Here is a 20,993-nt window from a genome sequence, read left to right as displayed (position 1 = left end):
CTCTCACACAGGTGCTGTCTCGTGCACTACCTACAGTCTGTCGGCGTGCAATCTCAGTATCTTATTCAAAAGTGTTTGGAGTATCTCATGGTGTGCAGCTTAGTAATGTTGTTGTTGAAAGTTGCATTCTCAAAGACCTTTGCTGTATAATGTGATAGGTGGAAGGGCAGATGTTGAAATATTGTACTTGTTCAGGAATTTAAAAGCCTGACCACTCTAGAGCTTTGAAGATGTGTGTTTAAATATCAGTGTTTTTTTCCTTGTCCCTACAGGACAGCAATGGCCAGGTGGCAGGAGGCGGCGTCTCTGTGTATTATTCCCATGTCCTTCAGATGCTTTTCTTCAGTTACTGTCAAGGCAAATCTTTTGCAGCCACAATTAGCAGGGCTACACTGGAGGTACAGCGACTTTTCCCGATCAACATAAAGAGGTGGGACTGAGGGGCTGCCCCCCTCCGATTTCTTATTAGCTACAGTGGCTGTTCCCAGTGAAAGACGCCAGCTTCCACTGCCCAAGGCTTTATGTAGAGAACCTTCCTGCAGTTGTGTTATCTTACCATTTTATATGTCACCTCCTGCTTCTACCCTCTCTGTTTGTAGAACAGTAAGACTGAAACTAAACCCAGCTGCTTTTGCAGTGGGGTGTATGTTTAGTTTGCTCACTAGGATTTCACAGCACACAGGTGCCTTCAGAGCAATCTTACTGTCTGAGTGCAGAGCTTCCAATGGTGCAGCAACTAGAACTGATGGGATTATCCACCCTCGCAGAGGCTGAGGAGCAGGAAGCCTTTGTTTCCATTTGGCACAAGCACTGCAGTGGACCCTGAGCATTGTGCATATAAAGTCTTACTTTCAGGCTCCCCTGAGGGAAACCAATCTCTTATGCTATAAAAATGGCAAGAAGAAAATTCTTCTATCATTTGTTCTGACAATCAGAGCTGGGCATTCAGGCCACAGAGTCACGCTAGCTTAGCATGAAGCAGATATCTTGCATTCTATTTCCATGAATATCAGGTCCCAACATCTCCCTCACTCTAATCAAATGTGGCCTGGTCATTTTGCACAGGGGCTTTCACTTCTCTGAGAGTTAGATCTAAGTGGGATTATGTTCTTGGGGAACATTTTCCTGTGCTTGTCTGTTTCCTCAGTGTTCATCACATGGCCACGGTGGAGCATGGAGCACTGTATCCACTAACACAGATGCTTTGCTCTGAGACCAGTGCCCTTTTATTCTGTCTGCTAGAATGCTGACAAGTAATGTGGTGTTTTCCTATCACTCCCCTGCCAGCCTGATAAGAGAGCTCTCTAGTATAAGGTTAAAAAGATACTTCAAATCTGATTTAAGAGTAACTTTCATGTTTTTATGGTAGTGTCACTAGAATTTTATATACCAAACGAATGGGGAAAGATGTTAAAGAACAGGGCTGGGTGTCAGGACTTCTGGGCTCTCCGTGCTGCCACTGACTCAGCTGTGCAAGTTTTTGCACTTCAGTTTCCCCATCTGTAAAATGGGGATAATACTGACCTACCTCCCAGGGATTTTCTGAGGTTGTTTTAATTAACCAAATACTTTGAGATCCTCAGGTGGTGATTTACTTGTCTTACTAGCTGGAATGAGAATTTTATTTATTTAGCTTGACTCCCCTTGCAGCTGCTTCTTGAGGTCATGTGAGCCTGCCCTTTTTTTCTTGCAGTTCAAATGGTGGGAGCAAGACCTCCCCAGCACTGTGCCAATGGTCTGAGGTGATGAACCATCCTGGGTTGGTGTGCTGCGTTCAGCAGACCACAGGCATTCCTCTGGTGGTCATGGTGAAGCCAGATACCTTCCTCATCCAGGAGATTAAAACCTTGCCAGCTAAAGCCAAGGTGAGTATTCTCTATCTTCTGCACTTCAAATTGACTTTCCTGTGTCTCTGTTGCTGCCATTTCTTCCAGGTTTCCCTTGCAGTGATGTCTTACAGCAAAGTCGTCCTGGTAATAGCCACTAACACTGCACTTGAAAGTAGTATTTCAATACACAAACTGACTTTCCCCAAACCCACCCATGTTTTTAAGGTGTTTTCGACCTCTGTTTACTCTTCTTTCTCCCTGCAAAGCCATTGAATCTCTTGCTCTATTGTAGCCTCTGTCGGCTTGAGTACCTGCTATCCCTGATACTTGTGTGACACTTATGTGACAAGCTTGTTCTCTGAGGCAGCAACTTCTCTGGATCTTTCATTTGCTGGTGTGTAACCTGTTTCAGATCCAGGACATGGTGGCCATCCGTCACACGGCCTGTAATGAGCAGCAGAGGACCACCATGATCCTTCTGTGTGAGGACGGCAGCCTGAGAATATACATGGCAAATGTGGAGAATACTTCCTATTGGCTCCAGCCCTCCCTCCAGCCTAGCAGCGTCATCAGCATCATGAAACCAGTTCGCAAACGCAAGGCAGCTGCGATCAGTAAGGCTGCTTTCCTTTCATATCCTGTCTAAGTTGCCAGGAAAGAAATTAACAATGGAATAAATACATGGTCTGTGACCTTCTCCCCAGAAATAGGATCCTTCACAATCCAGTGAAGCCCCAAGCAACTCCATCAAAATTTTCCATTTAACTTCCCTTTCATGAGGAACCTATAACTTTTCAAAAGTCTTTGCCCATCATTCAGAAGTAGGACAGCTCTCTTCATAAACATGATCATCAGTGGGGGACTGGATGGCTAAGGGAGTTAGTAATGGAATAATGGAACCTTTCATTTCTAAATTGCTGGTTTGAATCTAGACTGTGTTGGTATTAAGCAGAATTCATTACCACCTAATGGTGATTTGAGTGTGTCTTGTCCCTAGTGGACACACATCCACATCACACAGTCTCTGCTACAGCTGGCCGCTTTGTCCGCTTATCAGAAAACCAATGACTGAATGAGTATGCAGATTGGATTACCCCCTCTTCGCTAGAGGCCAGCATGGAAGCACTTTGGTGGGATAATATGGGGAAGTGCATACTGCCACTGCCTATGCTATACCTGTTCTGTAAAGAGAACTTCAGTCTTCAAGACTCGCCAGTTCAGAACCTTTTGCCAGCGCTAGTCACATTTTTAAAAAAATTCCCTAGTGTCTAATGTTAACCTGTTATACAAGGGTCACTACTGAAAATAGGATCGCATCACTTAGGCATTTGGCTCTGGTAATCACCTTACTAGTAAACACCAGCGTTGGGAGTTATGGGGTTAGCATGGGATTATTTTAATCTTTCAGCATGAATCTCATTTGTATGAGCTGCAGATAAGCTGAATAAGAGGACCTTTCCCAATTGAGCATGGCACATGTATCTGATAAATGCATAACTAATTAGAAAGTTATAGCATTCCCAAAAGATATGCAGTCAGTCTGCAGTTGGAGCACTCTAGCTTCAGCTCTGTGTCTTTTTTTTTAGCCATTGGTGTCCTTTCTTTCAGCGACTCGCACCTCCAGTCAGGTGAACTTTCCCATTGACTTCTTTGAACACAACCAGCAGCTCACAGATGTGGAGTTTGGAGGCAATGATCTCTTACAGGTTTATAATGCCCAGCAGATAAAGCACCGGCTCAACTCCACTGGCATGTATGTGGCCAACACCAAGGTAAATCAGACACTTTGGGAGCTCTCTTAAGTATTTACATAATTCTGTCATAAGGCTGCTGTGCTCTTCATCTGATCATGAGCAGTTGTTTTTAGAAGCGTACGTTCTCTCTTGAATGACCGACCCACTGCCAATCCTGGAGGCTACTGGCCTAACCAACCCCATCAGTGACTAGAGGATGTTGTATACAAATTTTGGTTGGTCACCCAATCTGAGTCCTCGTAAGAGCCAGCTTGGCATCAAATTTACAACCAGTCGTCTGCCACTAGGAGCTTTAGCTTTGTACCTCAGCTCTACCACTCTTTCACTGTTTTTGGTTTTCTTGGCCTTTTCTCTCCTTGACTGCTATTTTTCTCTCTGGCTCCATTCTTCTTTCCAACGACAGAGCATCCATCTTCCAAAATAAGTAGGCCTTTGAACCTCATTAATCTGCTGCTCCACCCAGTCCTTCCCAGCAGGTCCATGGGGTTGCTACTAAAGTTAGGTAGTGTAAGAAGACAATTCCCAGGAAACATTCTGTTCCTATCATGGTGTAAACAGACCATCAGCATTGCAGTGAGGTAGGGCACAGGCCTTCCCATTCCAGGGTACTCGTGGTTAGAAATACCCATCTTCAGCTTTCCCTTCCTCAGTAATGATTGTCGCCTGCAGCCTGGTGGCTTTACCATCGAAGTCACTAACAACAACAGCACAATGGTGATGACAGGCATGAGGATCCAGATTGGCACTCAGGCAATTGAGCGAGCGCCCTCCTACCTGGAGATCTTTGGCCGCACCATGCAGTTGAACATGACCAGGTCTCGTTGGTTTGATTTTCCTTTCACACGGGAGGAAGCCCTGCAGGCTGACAAAAAATTAACCATCTTCAGTAAGTCTTTGGTCTTGGTTGCATGCTTTAACTACCTGCAAGCTAAATGTGGGTGTCTGGGGGCTGTTCCACTTCAGCTGTTAGTGGGCAGAGGTTCCACCAGGAATTAGTATTACTGGGACATAGCCACGGTTCTAATAATCCTGGGGTTCTGTAAAGTAGCTATTTATAGTGGATCCAGCACCTCATTGCAGAGGACACGTGCTGCACCTCTAGTTGAGTTACAAGGATTCTGTGCTGAGGTAACATGGAGGGAAAGACATTAGAAAATAAGACCAAGCTATGTTTCAGAATGGATGAGTGCTGGGTAAATTGAGGGGCAAACCCTCTCGACTTGCTTGTTGGATGTTTCAGAATGGATGAGTGCTGGGTAAATTGAGGGGCAAACCCTCTCGACTTGCTTGTTGGTATCAAAGAGAAGAAACCTCACTTCTGTGAACCTGCAAAAATCTCTCTTGCTCATTGCAGTTGGGGCTTCTGTGGATCCTGCTGGAGTCACAATGATGGATGCCGTCAAAATTTATGGGAAGACCAAAGAGCAGTTTGGCTGGCCTGATGAGCCCCCAGAGGAATTCCCATCTGCCTCAGTGAGCAACGTTTGTCCCCCGAACCTGAATCAAGGAAATGGTACGGGAGACTTGGAGTCTGCTACCCCTGCTGCTGCCAGTGGGACTGTCCTGGAGAGGTATCTATACATCTCTCTCTATATGTGTGTGTGTATATACATTGTTTCTATTTGCCTTTGAAAGTTACTTGTGTGTCATTCTTAGCTGGGAGCTTTTATACTGGTAATGAAGTGTTCCTCATTTTCATATAACGTGACAATTCTATCATGCCACCAAAGAGTCAATGTGCAACTCTTCCAAAATGGTTTCCTGCTGCTCCCCTCTAATCTCCCATGTGGAGCTGAGGATGGAGCTTCATGCATTCTCCTTCGCATTACCAATTGAGTCTGTCTGCAGCAACCTCAACCAGCCTCAGGTGGCTTCTGTCTTCTTGCCACCTTTTCTTCTTTAAATCTGGGATCCTTTTACAGCCACCAAAGATCACAAAAGTTAGAGGCTATTTGAACCTAAGCTCACTTCTGATGAGCTGTTTCTTCATTCCTCTTTTTAAGTTTCTGTGTGACATTGCCTGACATACATTCTCCTCTCCTCTTCTTTCTCTGTAGCAACTACTTGTGCTCGTAGGCCAGGGATTCCCATGCTTTTCAGTCTTGCAGTCCAACCATTATAATACTAGCTATTGCACGAGACCCTGTTCTGGGACTCATACAGTATCGAGGTGCGGGACATGCCATGAATAGGAGTTGGGAGTGTATTTGGTAGAGGACAGAAAATTTCTGTTGCTTTCTTTTTTTTCTACACTCAATTGTCTATCCCTGCCTCAGGGTCTTAGAGTCCGTGCAGCAGAGACTATGTGTGGCTGCAGAGCTAGTGGAGACAGAAGGCGGGAAAGTAAAATAAAGATAGATCAGATGACTCAGTGCAGAGAGAAACTAGTATGACTTAAAAACTAGCCAAATTCATTGCTGGTGTAACTTGACTGACTTCACTGGAGATGCACAGAGGTTAAGTGGCTCTTTGGAGGAAATTTTGAAAGGCCATAGGCACTTAAGTTCCTTTGAAAGTCACCTTTGAAAATCTACCCCGTTATATTTTAGCTAATCAGTACTTCTTTTTCTTTAGGCTAGATCTTTCCTTTCTCTTCTCTGCTGCCCTATCTCCACCAGGTGTCTCCCTCTGTATGGAAACTTGAGAAGTGGGACTATGTTTTCATAAAACTCAAAGCTAGACTGATCAAATAAAGTATTTTTCTTGCATCCACTTTATTTACTACAAAATTCCCAGCTGCCTGGTGACCCCAAAAATGGGCTATGGACCCCTCATTGGGAACCACTGTTGTAGACAAGAGGCAGTTTACTATGGAGAAGTTTGGTGTCTAGACTCTGTATCCTTAACCTAGCCTTCAGTAGTGCTTTTAACCACTTTGCTTGGCTTCTCTGTGCTAGATGGCCTAGAGCTCCTTTAATTTGTTTTGCTGTTAGGGAAGTGGTGTGCTGCCCAAATAGAAGGAGTCATGCTTGGAATTACTGTATATATCGCTCTCCCAGCTTCCTGACTCCCCATTTAATTTGCCTTTTGCTTAGAATGTGTTCTAGGTAGTTTTCTGTGAGCTTCACACATTTTTTTTTCTTTTTCTTTGCTCCCCCAAAGTTCTGAAACTGAGTCCCTAACCATCCTGGACCGGTTAGTATGCCATCCTTTTCTCAGCACGAATGAGTGTGTGTCAGAGACAGAACACATGATGTGGCTTTTGTTGACTGTTTATTTTTTTAAGTGATATCTGCTTCTTTACATTCTGGTCATTGCATGGCGGAAGATTTAGCAAAATGTAAAGGTGTGATGGATTGAGAATTTCTGCTGCATACAGTATAACTGTTGCCTGTTTGACACTCCTCAGCTCACTTTGTCCCTCTTTGTGCCTCTCTTTTCCCCCCTTCTATTTCCCCACTGGTTTTGTGGACACATGAGGGGAAATAAACTGTTCAGTTGTTTCTGTCAGATAAGTGACCAGAGAACTTGCCCAGTCCTCATATTGTTTCTTCTACCCAGTTTTTAATCTTATGTTCTGCTCTCTCTCCTTGTTCTTTATGCTGTGTCTCCTCTTCCCTTTCCCCTCCGGATCTGTGTAGCTTTGCCCCTTTTACTCTGTACGTTGTTGCTCTCTCCTGCTGTGTTGCAGTGCTCCTTTCAATGTGTCAGTTGAGCATTTTGGGCAGTCTCATTGAGAGGCATAGAGTAGTGCAATGAGGGAGAATTGGCACAAGACTGCAAGTCCTGAATAAGACTTTCCCTGTGGGCAAGCATTTTACTAATATGCCTTGCCCAGGGTCATAAGTGGTCGACTGAAGGCTCTTGGATTTGGGTCTCTTTTGTAACTCATGTTTTGGACATACCTAGTTGCATGCCTAGTTCAGTAAATTTTACTGCTGGAGCATTTGGGTAGAAACTCTAAATTGGAAAGAGTGCCCTCTGAAAATAGCAAGTGAGTAGAATCTTGCTCCCTTAGAAAAAGCATAACCGACTTTTCTCATGTGTCATACCAACCCTTGATCTGTAGTCATATGTACGTCTGTGGGCCATGGTGAATTGGTACTGTCAAGACAATCCAAGTTATCTCTGCCGCAGGCAGCATAAGGAAATGTTTTATCCTCTTTGGTAGAGAAAAGCCCCTGTCTTTCAGCTGTGGATTATTAAAGCAGTCCTAAGTTTGTCTGTGAGCGTGAGCCAGGTTTAACTCTGGTCTGTAACACAATGAAATGATATGCATGGTGCCTGTGGCAGGTTTTATCATGCTTTGATTTTGTACTTGGCATTTGTTAGCTGTTTCTGAGCTACTCATGACTGCAGCCTGCATAAAGCAAAGTGCTAAGGAGAGAAAAGGGTTGCTGTACTCAAGCCTGCTTTCCTTTCTCCCTTCAGGCTAGTAGTGAGTTCTTTAGAAGCACTGGAAAGCTGCTTTGCTGTAGGACCAGTCAACGAGAAGGCAAGTAACTTTCTGAATACATCTTGAGCTTTCAAAGATGCGGGAGGAGGAGTGAGATCAGCAGCAGCTCCTGCAGCCCTAGGGGCCTGATACCAGAAGAGAGCCGCATCCGTTTTGCTTAGAGCAGTGATCTGAAACTTGAGTTAGTGAAAAGCATTTGAAACTAGTTTTGAATGACAATTGGCATTTGCGTTTTATTGCTGGTGGGGGGGTTTGTGCTGCAGAGTGACCTGGTTTGTGAATACAGCAGGGTGGGAGCCCAGCAAACCGAAGAGGAACTTTCTTGTGTATAAACCTGAAACACTGTCTAAATAATAAAGGTAGCCTCATGTCAAAGCAATATTGAATCAAGGAGGAAACCTACATTCCTCGGAGGGGATGGTAATGTAAGAAGGATGAAGCAGGAGTGATTGAGAAGTCAGACTTGCATGCCCATAGCACCTTTAGTGGTACACTTACTGAAGGCTTTTTGTCTGTCCCCGGGAACAGGAAAAGAGCAAGGCTGCAGCCCAGGATCTGGCTACCATATTACTATCAATGCCAGCTCCCTCCAGCGTTCAGCAGCAAACCAAGAGTCTCCTGGCTAGCCTGCACACCAGCCGCTCGGCATACCATAACCACAAGGTAAGCTGTTTGAGGGTTTTCCAAGCCTGCTGTAACTACCCAGTGTCATGGCTGATGTACAAGATGCGCCCAAAGGGCATCTATTCTAGGCAACATGTGCCTGCTGGCTGTCTGCCTTCAGCTTCTGCTGCCTGCCTGTCCTTTCTTTCCATCCGAGAGTTCTGTAGTCATGACACTTTGAAGATTTTGATGTGAATCCATATTTTACATAAAGAGTAACTGTTAGTCCGGGAGAAACACATGGGTATCTTGGGACATTCTGAAGTTAGTCTGCAAATTATGTCCTATAGGTCTGACGTCTGCAAGGCAACCAGGTTTGAATCAAATACCATAGAACAATATCAGGTAAATCATGGTTATACCTGAAAAATCTAGTCCTACCATAAATATATAGACTACTGCATCGTCTAACCCAGTAAACAGCTGCAAATGGATACCCTGTTAAGTTTATATAGAGAAATGAAACTCCGTTCTCCAAGTGGAATTTATTTGTCACTGAGTACTTCTACTGCCGCTGACACGTGTCAGCGATGGTGGTGAAGAGTTAACAGGGAATTCACTTTTTAATGAAGGCTAAACTATCCCATCTACTCCCTCCCACGCTGGCTCTTCAGACCTTTGCTGCTGCTGTTCCCTTATTTCTCTTTGTCTTTAATAATCCTTGCTTTGCAGGATCAGGCCTTGCTGAGTAAAGCCATCCAGTATTTGAGCTCCTCCAGCAAAGAAGGGAAGGACCTGGACCCTGAAGTGTTTCAGAGGTTGGTGATCACTGCTCGCTCCATCGCTATTATGAGGCCGAACAACCTGGTCCATTTCACTGAGTCAAAGTTGCCACAGATGGAAACAGGTGGATAAACCATTGAATTTCTATTTTTGTCTGTCTTGAACTTTCCCTTTGGATAGTTGTGTATATTTTATGTTGTTTTGTATGTGCAGCTGCTTTATATAAGGGCTGGCAGTTCCCATATGCATTTTATCCTCAGTGGTTCATGAGTGACCAAAGAGATTTCAGCTCACTGAGATGTAAAGGCTCATGTGTTGTGTATTCTCTCTCCTCTCTCCCAGACTTTTGGGGTCTGCTGCCATCTGTTCTATATAGACGTTGGGTAGTCATTGCTGGGGCATCTAATTCAGAACATGTCATCGCGTGGTGCTGGTGGCAAGTGTCCCAGACTAGATCCAGCGCTAAGTCTTTTAAAGGGGTCAGCTAAGGCTAAAAAAAGCCCACTGTTACTGGCCTGGGGGAGGCAAAAGTCTGTCCATCCCCCCACTCCTCCCCAGCCTCTAGCAGCTACTGGAATTGTTGAAGTTGGGAGAGTTGGGGCTTTAAATGGGGTCCCCTTAACATACAAAATTAAAAATCAAGTAGAAGTGGTAGGGACAGGTCTATGAGGATAACATTCATTAGACATTTGGTAGCTTTCCTGACCAAGGCATTGGCTGCCTTTCAGCAGTAGTCAATGTAAAATTAACCCAGTGGTGCCTTGGTTGCTAACAAACCCTCTCCCCTGCCCTGCCAATAGTGATGGCAAGCTTAAAGCTCAACTCTGACAGTGAGAGATGTCCAGAAGATCTTGTGTCCACTGACAGATATCTGGGGAGTGGGGTGGCAGGGAACATGCAATGTCTCAGATTATTTGGGTCTCAGGCTATTTAGAGTATTATACGTTGGTATAGAAAAAGATAGGCACCACTTCAAGCTCATGATGTGAGTTCCAGATTTAAATTAATTTTTCACGTTTTCCCCTGTTGCATAAAACAGTGGTTTGAGTGTTACAATTTTCCTGACTTTCTGTGACCAGAATCCTGCTTTGTGAGTCTGTGTGGTTCTGATGGTTACTTTTCTGCCTTCACAGAAGGAGGTGAAGAAGGACAGGAAGCCCAGAAACACTCTGAAGGAGATGGGTGTAGTTTTATCATCCAGCTGGTCAACCATTTCTGGAAGCTACATGCATCAAAACCCAAAAATGCCTTCCTGGCTCCTGCCTGCTTACCAGGTATATTAAAACTGAACCTTGTCATTTGCCAAAGTGAAGCTTGTGTATTTTTAAAGCAGCCCATCTGAAATGAAGCTTGTAAAGGGATAAAATGTTTTGATATTTGCTTGCTTATTTCCCTGTTAAATTATATGAATAAATGCCGATCTAATGCTTTTATATCTTGTACAAATACAAAAAGCATAAGAAGTGATGGCGTACATACCTCATCATAAGGATGGAAGTTTTTGCTGGTGTTATGTTTTCCAAGTAATTATATTTTTTACACTATTAGGGAACTTGTCTGTATAAACTTCTTTTGGTCTTCATGCATTATTATTTTTTATAATGCCAACAGTGTGCTAGTCTGTTTGCAGACAGGTACAAACAAAAGAGCCCTTCCTGAAGCGCTTCGTCTATATAATAATTCACAATGCTACACTCTTGTTCCTATTTAGGTCTGACGCATGTTGAAGCCACAGTCAATGCTCTGGTGGACATTATCCATGGATACTGCACATGTGAACTGGATTGTATCAATACAGCATCCAAGATCTACATGCAAATGTTACTCTGTCCTGTACGTAATCTTTCTGTCATTGTTTGCTGGTTTCTTCTGCACCACTGACAGTGTGAGGAGAGTCTAACACAGGCAGGGTGGTAGGAGAAGGCTAGCAGTGTGTGTGGTGGAGGCTGTATGGTCAAAGCCCCATGTACTCTGTAGCAACTTCTGCAGTTAGCTTCTACAGTCAGGCCCCTAGATTCTGTAACTCTGGATATTCTGTGGCAGTCTCAGATACATTATAAAATGGAGGTTCTTGTTGAATTAAATGTGACTATGCGAAGCGCAATCAATGCAGTATCCCTGGTTTTATTTAATTTTATATTACATTCCATTTGTTCTATTTTGCCATTGACTTAATTTTATTGAGAACACAACTGACTTTATGGAAACTGGCAGGAAAGAAGCTGAAGTATTTGGCAGCTGGGGCTTTTGGTATGAGAGGTGGTTTAAGCACACTAGCTGTTTTGGCTATGATCAGCAGTGAAATAGATAAGTGACATTTTAATCGGTACCCATTATGTGTCGTAACTGGGACAGTTCATAGAAGCTCAGAGGAGCTATTGTTATACACTCTCTACAAACTCGGACGTACTGAATTGCTTTTATACTCGTTTCATGTTTTTAAGGTCATCTTTGCAACCTTAAGGGCTAGATGCTTTTTTTAATAAACGAAACTTTTAGAGGCGGGTACCTGATTTGTGATAAAACTCTAACACTGAAATCATAAATTACTCAGGACCCCTTTTATAGTATGTCCTTGGTCAACCTGTGAATTCCCAGTTTTCTAAAAGCAGCCATCTGTTAGAGCGTCATCTGATATCCAACAGTATTGTCCTTTGCATAATATGGGAGGGGTGTTGGGGCAGGAGAGGCTGAAGACCTCTGTTAGAGATTTCATACCAGTTCAGCATGCCAATGTAAAGTTAGTCACTCCTCACATTCCCTGTGATGAAATCTAGACATTGTAAGCTCAAAGTTGGTAGAAAAAAGCACAACGTAAAATATGCATGGGCAGAAAGAATGTTTGACCCGATGCTCAAACCACAAAACTGACTGCTGAGGAAATGTGCTTAGGAGCAGGAGGCAGACATAGTATGAAAACATCCTATGCATTTAGCACAAGGAATAGTGGAACTAGATCGCCTGTACTATTGGCATCAGTTGTGCCAGAGGTTGGTATTATAAAGAAGTAGAAATTAATGGTCAAGAATAGTGGTTGTAGTGAGGGAGAGAGTTTATACTGTATGCTTGCCATGGGGTAGCATGGGATAGATGATCATCATTGCCTTAGGGAACAGTGTAAAGTGTTACAATGGGGGAAGACAATAGCTGTGCTGTATGTTTGTATGATGACTAATAGAGAGTCAGCTGGGTATTTCTTAGGTGGATTCCTAAGGACTGTTAATATACAGTTAAAACGGGAGAAGGTTCATGACCAATCTGTTTACATTGTAGGATCCTGCAGTGAGCTTTTCCTGTAAACAAGCTTTAATTCGAGTGCTTAGGCCAAGGAACAAGCGGAGGCATGTGACGCTGCCATCTTCTCCTCGCAGCAACACCCCCATGGGTACGCATAGCCTTCCTCTCTGCTTTTGACTAATCTGAACCACCTTATGCACAATAGTTCATATAAGATCATGTGATGTGAGCTCATCCTTAGCAAGGGGAGAATCCAGTCCTTTAAAAACAACTCGCAAACCTGATTTCTCAAATTGGCATCTTGTGTAACGCTACGTAATGTAATGCCGTGTAATGCCCCCACTTAATATATAGCTCCACACAGTTTATCTAGTCTAGACTGCAGTAGTGCAGACTGTGACAACATTTCTGTCTGTACTTTCATGGGTTTAAAAGTTGGCCGTAAACTTTTGCTCCAGGCTAAAATTAGCCCATCAGGTCTCCATCCGAGAGAGATATTTTTAGAACTTAATGTCTGGTGGAAGGTGCCATAGTAGAGACAGAAGTATCTGATCTATGGCTAAATGGAGGACAATGCAAGTTTTCTTCCCACCATTGTACCTCTGCCCTATTTTGGAGTAGCCACAGCTATGTAAAGAGTGTGTATTATCTACCCATCCAGTTCTTGGTATGTATGCTGAGACTAGAACAATGACCACCCAGACAGCCAATTTATTTCATGTAGCCGGGGTGGAGAACCTTTTTTTCTATCAGGGGCCATTGACCCACATCAAAAATCAGTCGAGAGCCACACGCAGCTCCATGGGGCTAGGAGCAGAGGGTGCAGAGGCTCTGGTCTTCCCTAGGCTCTGGAGTGGGGCCAGAAATGGGTACAGGGCGTGGGAGGGGGCTTCAGGCTTGGGCCAAGGGGTTTGGGGTGCAGGATGGTGTGACTCCGGCTGGGGGTGTGGGCTCTGGGGTGGGGACAGGATGGGATGGGGTGCAGGAGGGGGTTTGGTGGGAGCTTGGGTGCGGGAGGGAGCTCAGGGCTGGGACAGGGGGTTGGGGTGCGGGTGGGAGTGCAGGCTCCGGGAGGGAGCTTGTGTGGGAGGAGACTCAGGGGGTTGGGGTGCGGGCTCCGGGAGGGAGTTTGAGTGCGGGAGGGGGCTCCAGGCTGGGGTAGGGAGTTGAGGTGCAGGAGCGGGTGTGAGGTACAGGCTCTGGCTGGGAAGCGCTTACCTCGGGTGGCTCCCGGGCGGCGGGGCTAAGGCAGGCTTCCTGCCTGTCCTGGATCCGTACTGGTCTGCTCCCAAGGTGGCCGGCATGTTGGGCCCCTAGGTGGAGGGGCCAGGCTGCTCTGCCCATGCCCACAGGCGCTGCCCCTGCAGTTCCCATTGGCTGTGGTTCTATGCCAATGGGAGCTGCGGTGCAGGCGCTGGGGGTGGGGGCAGCACGCGGAGTTTCCGTGATCGCTCCTCCGCCTAGGGGCCGCAGGGACATGCCAGCGAGCCAGCGCTTGCAGCTACAGCCCTGCGGAGGGACGCCAAGGCTCGGGATGTTCGGCTCGTGGTGTGGAGACTTGCTGTAGGCTGGATGAAAAGAAGCCTTGGGCCAGAGGTTCCCCACCCCGATGTAGGCCAAGAAACAGTGATCAGAACAATTAGTCACTGCCAACCTGGATGGATTTGAACTTGGTGCAAGACTCTTCCCCCTCCTCCCCCCCCTCTTGCCAATTATCAGTCCCCTGGCCCATCCATGTGGGTTTCCTCTCCTGTATGCAAGAATAATATTTTCCAAAAATGTAGGCAAGTGGGGGGTTGGCACAAGAGGGATTTTGGAAGTTCTCTCTTCTTCCCTCAGCTTTGTGTAGCTCATTTTTCAAAATCTGAAGTTTTCTTAGATGGATTCCTAAGGACTGTTAATATACAGTTAAAGCAGGAGAAGGTTAATGACCAACCTGTTTCCATTGTAGGATCCTTCAGTGAGCTTTTCCTGTGAGCAATTTTTTTCTTCTCTTCCACCCTAAAAGCACTGTATTGTGCTGATTGTCCTGGCTGAGGAAAGCTGGACATGGCTTCCTCCAGGATTTGGCCAGGGAGTTGCCACAGAGCAACGTGAGTTGTTCCTTTTTATGATACCCTGCACCTGCAGGGACTTAGCCTTTTCATTTTGAGGGTGAGACAAAACCTGAGTCTCTTTTACACCTGACTTCCCCAAGCCAGCCTGTTAGTCTCTTTATAATTGAGTGACCTAGGAACAGTGGCATTGAGAGGTTGGGGTTTGTTTTTTTTCTGCGTTATAGAACTTTCCCCTCTTCTCCCTCTGTTCCTGGGGGTCCTCTGCATCCCTGAAGACGAATCTTTGCATTCCCTCACCTTGAGGCTTCATGTCATTGCCTCCCCTCGCAACCGAGGATGACTGTACAAAAGTCCCTATGGAGTCCTGTCAGGGCTGCTCCTTACCTAGAGGGTGTACAGCTTAGAAGCACTCAGGTGCTGAGCATTCTACCTCAGTTACAGTCGTCTCAGTCTTTGCCAGCCAGCAGAGCAAGAGAGTGGGAAAATACCCCGGGTCTCCCACATCGCAGTGCAGAACTCCGCCGTTACAGACACCGCTGGTGTGTTGGTCAGCATTGCCCACTGCTCCACACATTAGCATGGAGAGAAAGGGATGAGGAAAGGGTGTGTTTGTTAATGGTATTTTTGTGGCCCAGGAGATAAGGACGATGATGACGACGATGATGCAGAAGACAAAATGCAGAGCTCTGGGATAGCAAATGGCGAGCATATTCGAGAAGAGAACCAGGAGCAAAGCGAGGTGGATCACGGGGACTTTGAGATGGTGGTGAGCCCAGAGTTCTTTTGTTTTGGAGTCTGTATTTTAAAAAGCACTTAGGTTTAGTTTAATTGCTGTTGTTCAACCCTAATCTCTCTATTGGATGGGGGTGATCTGGTAGAAGCTCTGTCTGTGTTTCTGCTCCTTAGTCTGAGTCAATGGTGCTGGAGACTTCTGAAAATGTGAATAATGGCAACCCTTCTCCTCTGGAGGCTCTCCTGGCTGGAGCAGAGGGATTCCCACCCATGCTGGACATTCCTCCAGATGCAGATGATGAAACAATGGTGGAACTAGCCATTGCCCTGAGTCTGCAACAAGACCAGCAAGGTAAGATGTTCATGTTATCTGAGACAGATTGGAATCCCAGTTTCAAAGGGCCTTAGGGATTTAGAAACCAGTCTTGCATTGAATTCCCTATTTGAGATGGGCACTTAATTCCCTAGAACCCTTTTGAAAAATCTCAGCCTACCTGACTTGTAGGCTGCATAAGAAATTTGAGGCAAAGTTGGAATTGAACCAAGATCTCCTGACTCCCAGTCCAGTGCCTTAAAAACAAGATCATCCTTCCACTCCCAAATGACCATTGGGTACAGTGGATTGGAACTGGAGCAGATAAGATCTGTTAAGCCATGAGAGGCAATACTATTCTTAAGGGATGGGGCAGATGTTGGTTATGTGTATTTTTAGCTTTTGTTCACATACCTTTGTATCCTTGCCAAGTTGTCACAAAGAGCCTTTGTGGAGGAAGTGTTCTCTAAGGAGGGATTTGAATGAGCAGTGGGTGGCCAACTGTCACAGGAGAAGAGGCAGACTGCATCAAGTATAAGAGCTGGCATGAAAAGAAATACTTAGATGACTGGGGAACAGTTGACTGAGGGGCTTGTGCAGAACAGAGCCAGCAAGATGGAATCAGGACATGTGGGGATAAATGTAAATCAGCTTAAAGGGTGTCCATTGTGTGTTACCTTGAAGGTATTCAAAGCATAAGGCTGAGTCATACTGAGAACTTGTCTACAGGATGCCTTAGTCTGCACCAGCTGGCCCGTAAATTCAAACGAGCACCAGCGTGGCGTGCACTAACTGGCCCATGTGGACTCTATTCCCTAGTGTGTGTTCATCTTATGCTATTTCAGAACAGTATTACATTAGCCTGCACTTGGGAACTTTCCGTGCACACCAGCAGGGTCCATGCAGCGCAGTTAGTGCATGTCATACTGGTACTCATAATTTACACCCCAACTTGTGCAGACTAAGGCACTGTGTAGACAGTTCAGGGATTTACTGACAGTCAGTGTTGTGTGTTCACCTCTCACAGGGAGCAGCAGCAGTGCACTTGGACTACAGAGCCTGGGACTGTCTGGCCAAGCCCCCAGTTCTTCATCTCTTGATGCTGGAACTCTCTCTGATACCACAGCATCAGGTAACTGTTCACAACAAGGTATTAAATTCTCTGTGGGCATCTTGAACCCTATAGCTGTACTGCCTGCACTGCAGTACCTGCTGTAGGCCACTTAGTCATTTTGAATACAGTTTTGCCAAGCGGTCACCATCGTTGGGTTCTTTGCTTTAAAAATGAACCATCAGCCCCAGAAATCTGGAGTTCAGGAGGAAACTTTTCCAGCAGCCTACGTCCCAGGTTGCACAGCTAAAATATAGATTGTCGGTGAAACCCAAGAGATCAATTGGATTCTGTTAGCATTCTGCTTTAGAGATCTTGTGAATTTTTCAGTTCTGGAAGAGCACCTCTGCTCAGTTCGGATACTTACACTTAAAAGGTATAATGGCAGGTCTGATATGGCACATCAGCAGCTCAAATTATTAGGCTTTCCAGAATTTTTTTTTTTTTTTTTTAATTAGGAATAGTGAACTCAGCGTATTTCTTTAACCCTTTTTGGTCTGTCTCCAACCACAGGGCAACCCTTTTTAAGAACCTGTTCTCCATTGTTTGTGAACAAAAGCTCATGCACACCATTTTTTGAGCACTACCACTTGTTCTAACAGATGATAGTTGATACTATTCATTAAGCGTGCAATTAATCCTCACTTATGCATGCAGATATTGGATTTAAAGCAATGCCCGAAAAGAGGGATGACTGTACAGTGATGGAGGCTCGTTTGTGGCCCCTGGAGAAAATTTGGCCCACGGTTTCTAACCTAAGAAGCAGAGCAGAATTTGCTTCGAAGCTCAAGTATCGAGAGCACTACTATTGTAGTTTGTTTCAGATGCGTTTGATAGTGTGTTATGTTCCTCCTCTGTTCTGAGGGGTTTTAATCGGAGTGTAATTTATAGCAAGAGATTCTTCCTTCATATAGTAGAGCTGCTGAAGTAACTTTCGTTTAATAAACAACCAAATGTAACTCTTCCCAGTGCTTGATAATCCCTTGAATTGGTGGGGACATTCTCTTTTCTGTAGCTAGACCCCCCAGACTTCTCATGACACCTGTCTAGTCAGAGCTGTCCAGCAGACCCGAGAAGTAGTGAGGGACATTTCCATATCCTCTTGATTAGTTAATGAAAATAGACACAGAAACCTTGAGGAGTCACTCTTGGCTTTTCTCTAGAGCATGCTCTTTTAGAGTTGAATAAAGACGGTGTTTTTACTTGTAACAGCTCTCGTTACTCTCTTAGCTCCAGCATCTGACGATGAAGGCAGCACAGCGGCAACAGATGGCTCTACTCTTCGGACTTCACCAGCTGACCATGGCGGCAGTGTGGGCTCGGAGAGTGGTGGCAGTGCAGTGGATTCGGTGGCTGGCGAGCACAGTGGTAATAACACGTAGTGACTTATTTGCACAGTGCCTTCATGTTTGGGGTCCTATTTAGATGATTGCACTGTGGTTATTTTATAACGGTGTCTGAGAGAGACAAGAATATTGTTTGACGAAAAGGAGCAATTCTTTAGTGCATGGTAAGGGGATATGGACTATCGTAACGTTCATCTCAAAGTGCTTTACAAACTCCATATGCAGGATTCATTTCATAAGTTCCCTGTATTGGCTCCATGTCATTTAAGCTCTTGCTTTGGGTGAAATGTATATAATAAAAATCGGCCATTCACACACCGCTGCGATGCGATGTTAAAATAATTGGTACAGAAACAAAGCTCCTTTGGTCTTTGAAGATACCCACAGACACCATTCCCCCTTCCTGAATCCAAAGAACAATTATCCCAAATGGTCATTCAGCTTTGCAGGTTGCTCTGAGGCATAGTGGAGATCGTGTTCAGTTGTGCTCATGTCGTCTTTCCTCCTTCAGTGTCTGGCCGCAGCAGCGCGTATGGCGACGCTACAGCTGAGGGCCATCCGGCTGGGCCAGGCAGTGTCAGCTCGAGCACTGGTGCCATAAGTACCACCGCAGGGCAGCAGGAAGGGGACGGTTCAGAAGGAGAAGGCGAGGGGGAAGCTGAAGGCGATGTCCACACCAGCAATAGGTAAGGAGCTTTATTTTCCCATGAAGAAATAGATCAGAGGGGACCCACTCATGTGCCGTTGATGTTACGTTGTCATGGTGGGGAAATGGACCTAGGAGATAATATAAATCCATAGAGAATAATGAACAGCTGTGATAGAGATCAGAGGCCAAAAGTCCACCTCACTGGTCTCCAAAATTATTGTGCATAGAGCAAGCCACTGTTTGCACCCATGCATCTGTCATTCTGACTAGTCACTTGTGTGTCCCATGAGACTTTGTCTGTGGAGTTATACTTGCAGGGATGAACAATCTGAATGGTAGACTAATACATCTAGTGAGCCACTCACTGAAACTTAAATCTTGGTAACATCTGACATTCAGTGGGGAAACATAATGTAGGCTGCCGAGGATAGTGTCTGTCAAGCATGCGGTACAGTCTTTTTAAAACAAAAAAACGCAGTCTGCAATGATCCCACTGCAGTTTCTCATTGCCTTTCCCCTTCTTCTTTGACCTGGCAACAGATGATGAATCAGTTTCCCAGGGGTGCCTTCTGCAGATTGGAATAGACTTGTGACACATGTCCCTGGTCAGTTTCATTCTGCAGGTAATTGTGCTGGGAAAAGCACGCTAAAGCAGAGTATTAATTGAATTCTTCCTCTGATGCCAGAGTTGCTTTTGCTTTTGACATTACTTGCCTGTAAAAGGCATCTCTGGCATCTGTGATTTTACCTTTCTAATTTGGTCAGCTCAGACTTGTCAGGAAGTGAATTTTTGCTGACGTATCAGGGTGTCCCATTTGTAATGCTTTTGGGTTTCACTTTTATTACAGGATGTCTTAAACTTAATTGCTTCATGACTGATTCTTGATATCTAACTTTCTAGACTGCACATGGTCCGTTTGATGCTTTTGGAGAGGCTGTTGCAAACCTTACCTCAGCTGCGTAATGTTGGAGGAGTCCGTGCCATTCCTTACATGCAGGTAGCTTACTGAGGAAAGATCAAGAGACCCTGTTTGGTGGTTAACAAATATCTGACAATTTTTTCAACAAAATTCTGTGTGTATATTTTCCATCTTCCTCACCCCACCAATCAGATCATATTACAAGACCTTTCTAGTTAGGTCTTGCAGACCATTCATTATACTGTTGTCTCATAGGCGGTGGTCTGTCCCCATGAGTTTTTTCTAGATTTATACTCTACAGATTGCTACTCCCCTTTACCATTCCTTTTCTCTTACTAATATGTCTAAAACCCTCTCGAGTATCCTTATTTACTTAGGAAGACATGGTCTTTGCTGACCATACCAAATGTTATTGTTCAGATGTGATGGTATAAGCATGATTCATGGAGGAGAGAGTATACAAGTCTGGGATTCCTCTGTGGGGTGTTCTATGGAGGTAATCCATCTCTCTCACAGTCATCATGGAGCCTGACTTCACTGCCTCTCCAATTTCTGTGTTTCCAGGTTATTCTGATGCTCACAACAGACCTAGATGGTGAAGATGAGAAGGACAAGGGTGCTCTAGATAACCTTCTGTCCCAACTTATCACAGAACTAGGCATGGATAAGAAGGTATGGTGGTGTGAGCAAACACTTGCAGCTTGCTAGAGCTCATGGGTTGGGTCCCTTCCTATGAAGGGGCATTTGAGGCAGAGGAGTTGTCCAGGGAGCAGTGGGTTTGTTTTAAATAGCCTTGTTCAGACATTTTATTTCACTTGCTTTACTTCATGAGGAGGAAAATGTTACTGGAGTATAACACTCCGCTGGTAGGGCTGGTATCAGTAAGTCAGCATGAAATGTAGTTACAAATTGTTACCTTCTTATTCAAACTCTTAGACCTGGCTTTGGCAGTGATCTTGAACATCCAAGTTTATTCAGTATAGCTGTATACTTTGGGGTTTGTGCTACCATCAGCACCAGGGTGATTTACACTAACATTCATTGTTGCCAGGGCATCATTTATAAACAGGTTCCCAGGATCTTAGAGTTGGAACATAGCTGTGTAAAGTGACTGATCTCTCTCTCTCTCTCTGCAGGATGTGTCTAAGAAGAACGAACGTTCTGCCCTGAATGAAGTGCACTTGGTGGTAATGAGGCTGCTTAGTGTGTTCATGTCCAGGACCAAGTCAGGTTCCAAATCTTCCATTTGCGAGGTACAGTCTG

The 20,993-nt window shown here is 45.0% G+C and overlaps 1 protein-coding gene across 3 annotated transcripts in view; it reads left to right on the top strand.

Moving 5' to 3' along the window:
* The window catches only part of UBR4 (ubiquitin protein ligase E3 component n-recognin 4), a 113,850-nt gene that overhangs the window by 44,253 nt on the left and 48,604 nt on the right, over positions 1 to 20,993 (top strand). For 2 of the 3 annotated variants that reach the window (XM_073317114.1, XM_073317113.1), the window contains exons 44-63: positions 273 to 430; positions 1,694 to 1,865; positions 2,242 to 2,443; positions 3,438 to 3,601; positions 4,253 to 4,469; positions 4,938 to 5,154; positions 7,955 to 8,018; positions 8,508 to 8,642; positions 9,315 to 9,489; positions 10,499 to 10,639; positions 11,077 to 11,198; positions 12,639 to 12,750; positions 15,295 to 15,425; positions 15,566 to 15,743; positions 16,732 to 16,836; positions 18,046 to 18,183; positions 18,673 to 18,847; positions 19,712 to 19,808; positions 20,295 to 20,402; positions 20,867 to 20,983. In XM_073317114.1, coding sequence (XP_073173215.1) covers positions 273 to 430; positions 1,694 to 1,865; positions 2,242 to 2,443; positions 3,438 to 3,601; positions 4,253 to 4,469; positions 4,938 to 5,154; positions 7,955 to 8,018; positions 8,508 to 8,642; positions 9,315 to 9,489; positions 10,499 to 10,639; positions 11,077 to 11,198; positions 12,639 to 12,750; positions 15,295 to 15,425; positions 15,566 to 15,743; positions 16,732 to 16,836; positions 18,046 to 18,183; positions 18,673 to 18,847; positions 19,712 to 19,808; positions 20,295 to 20,402; positions 20,867 to 20,983 — 2,928 coding nt within the window. Of the gene's footprint in view, positions 1 to 272; positions 431 to 1,693; positions 1,866 to 2,241; positions 2,444 to 3,437; positions 3,602 to 4,252; positions 4,470 to 4,937; positions 5,155 to 6,685; positions 6,719 to 7,954; positions 8,019 to 8,507; positions 8,643 to 9,314; positions 9,490 to 10,498; positions 10,640 to 11,076; positions 11,199 to 12,638; positions 12,751 to 15,294; positions 15,426 to 15,565; positions 15,744 to 16,731; positions 16,837 to 18,045; positions 18,184 to 18,672; positions 18,848 to 19,711; positions 19,809 to 20,294; positions 20,403 to 20,866; positions 20,984 to 20,993 lie in introns of all 3 variants that reach the window. The other variant, XM_073317112.1, reaches the window with a different exon arrangement.

Source organism: Lepidochelys kempii, chromosome 18, assembly GCF_965140265.1.
Source record: "Lepidochelys kempii isolate rLepKem1 chromosome 18, rLepKem1.hap2, whole genome shotgun sequence".
Lineage (NCBI taxonomy): Eukaryota > Metazoa > Chordata > Testudines > Cheloniidae > Lepidochelys > Lepidochelys kempii.
This window is presented reverse-complemented; position numbering and strand designations above follow the sequence as displayed.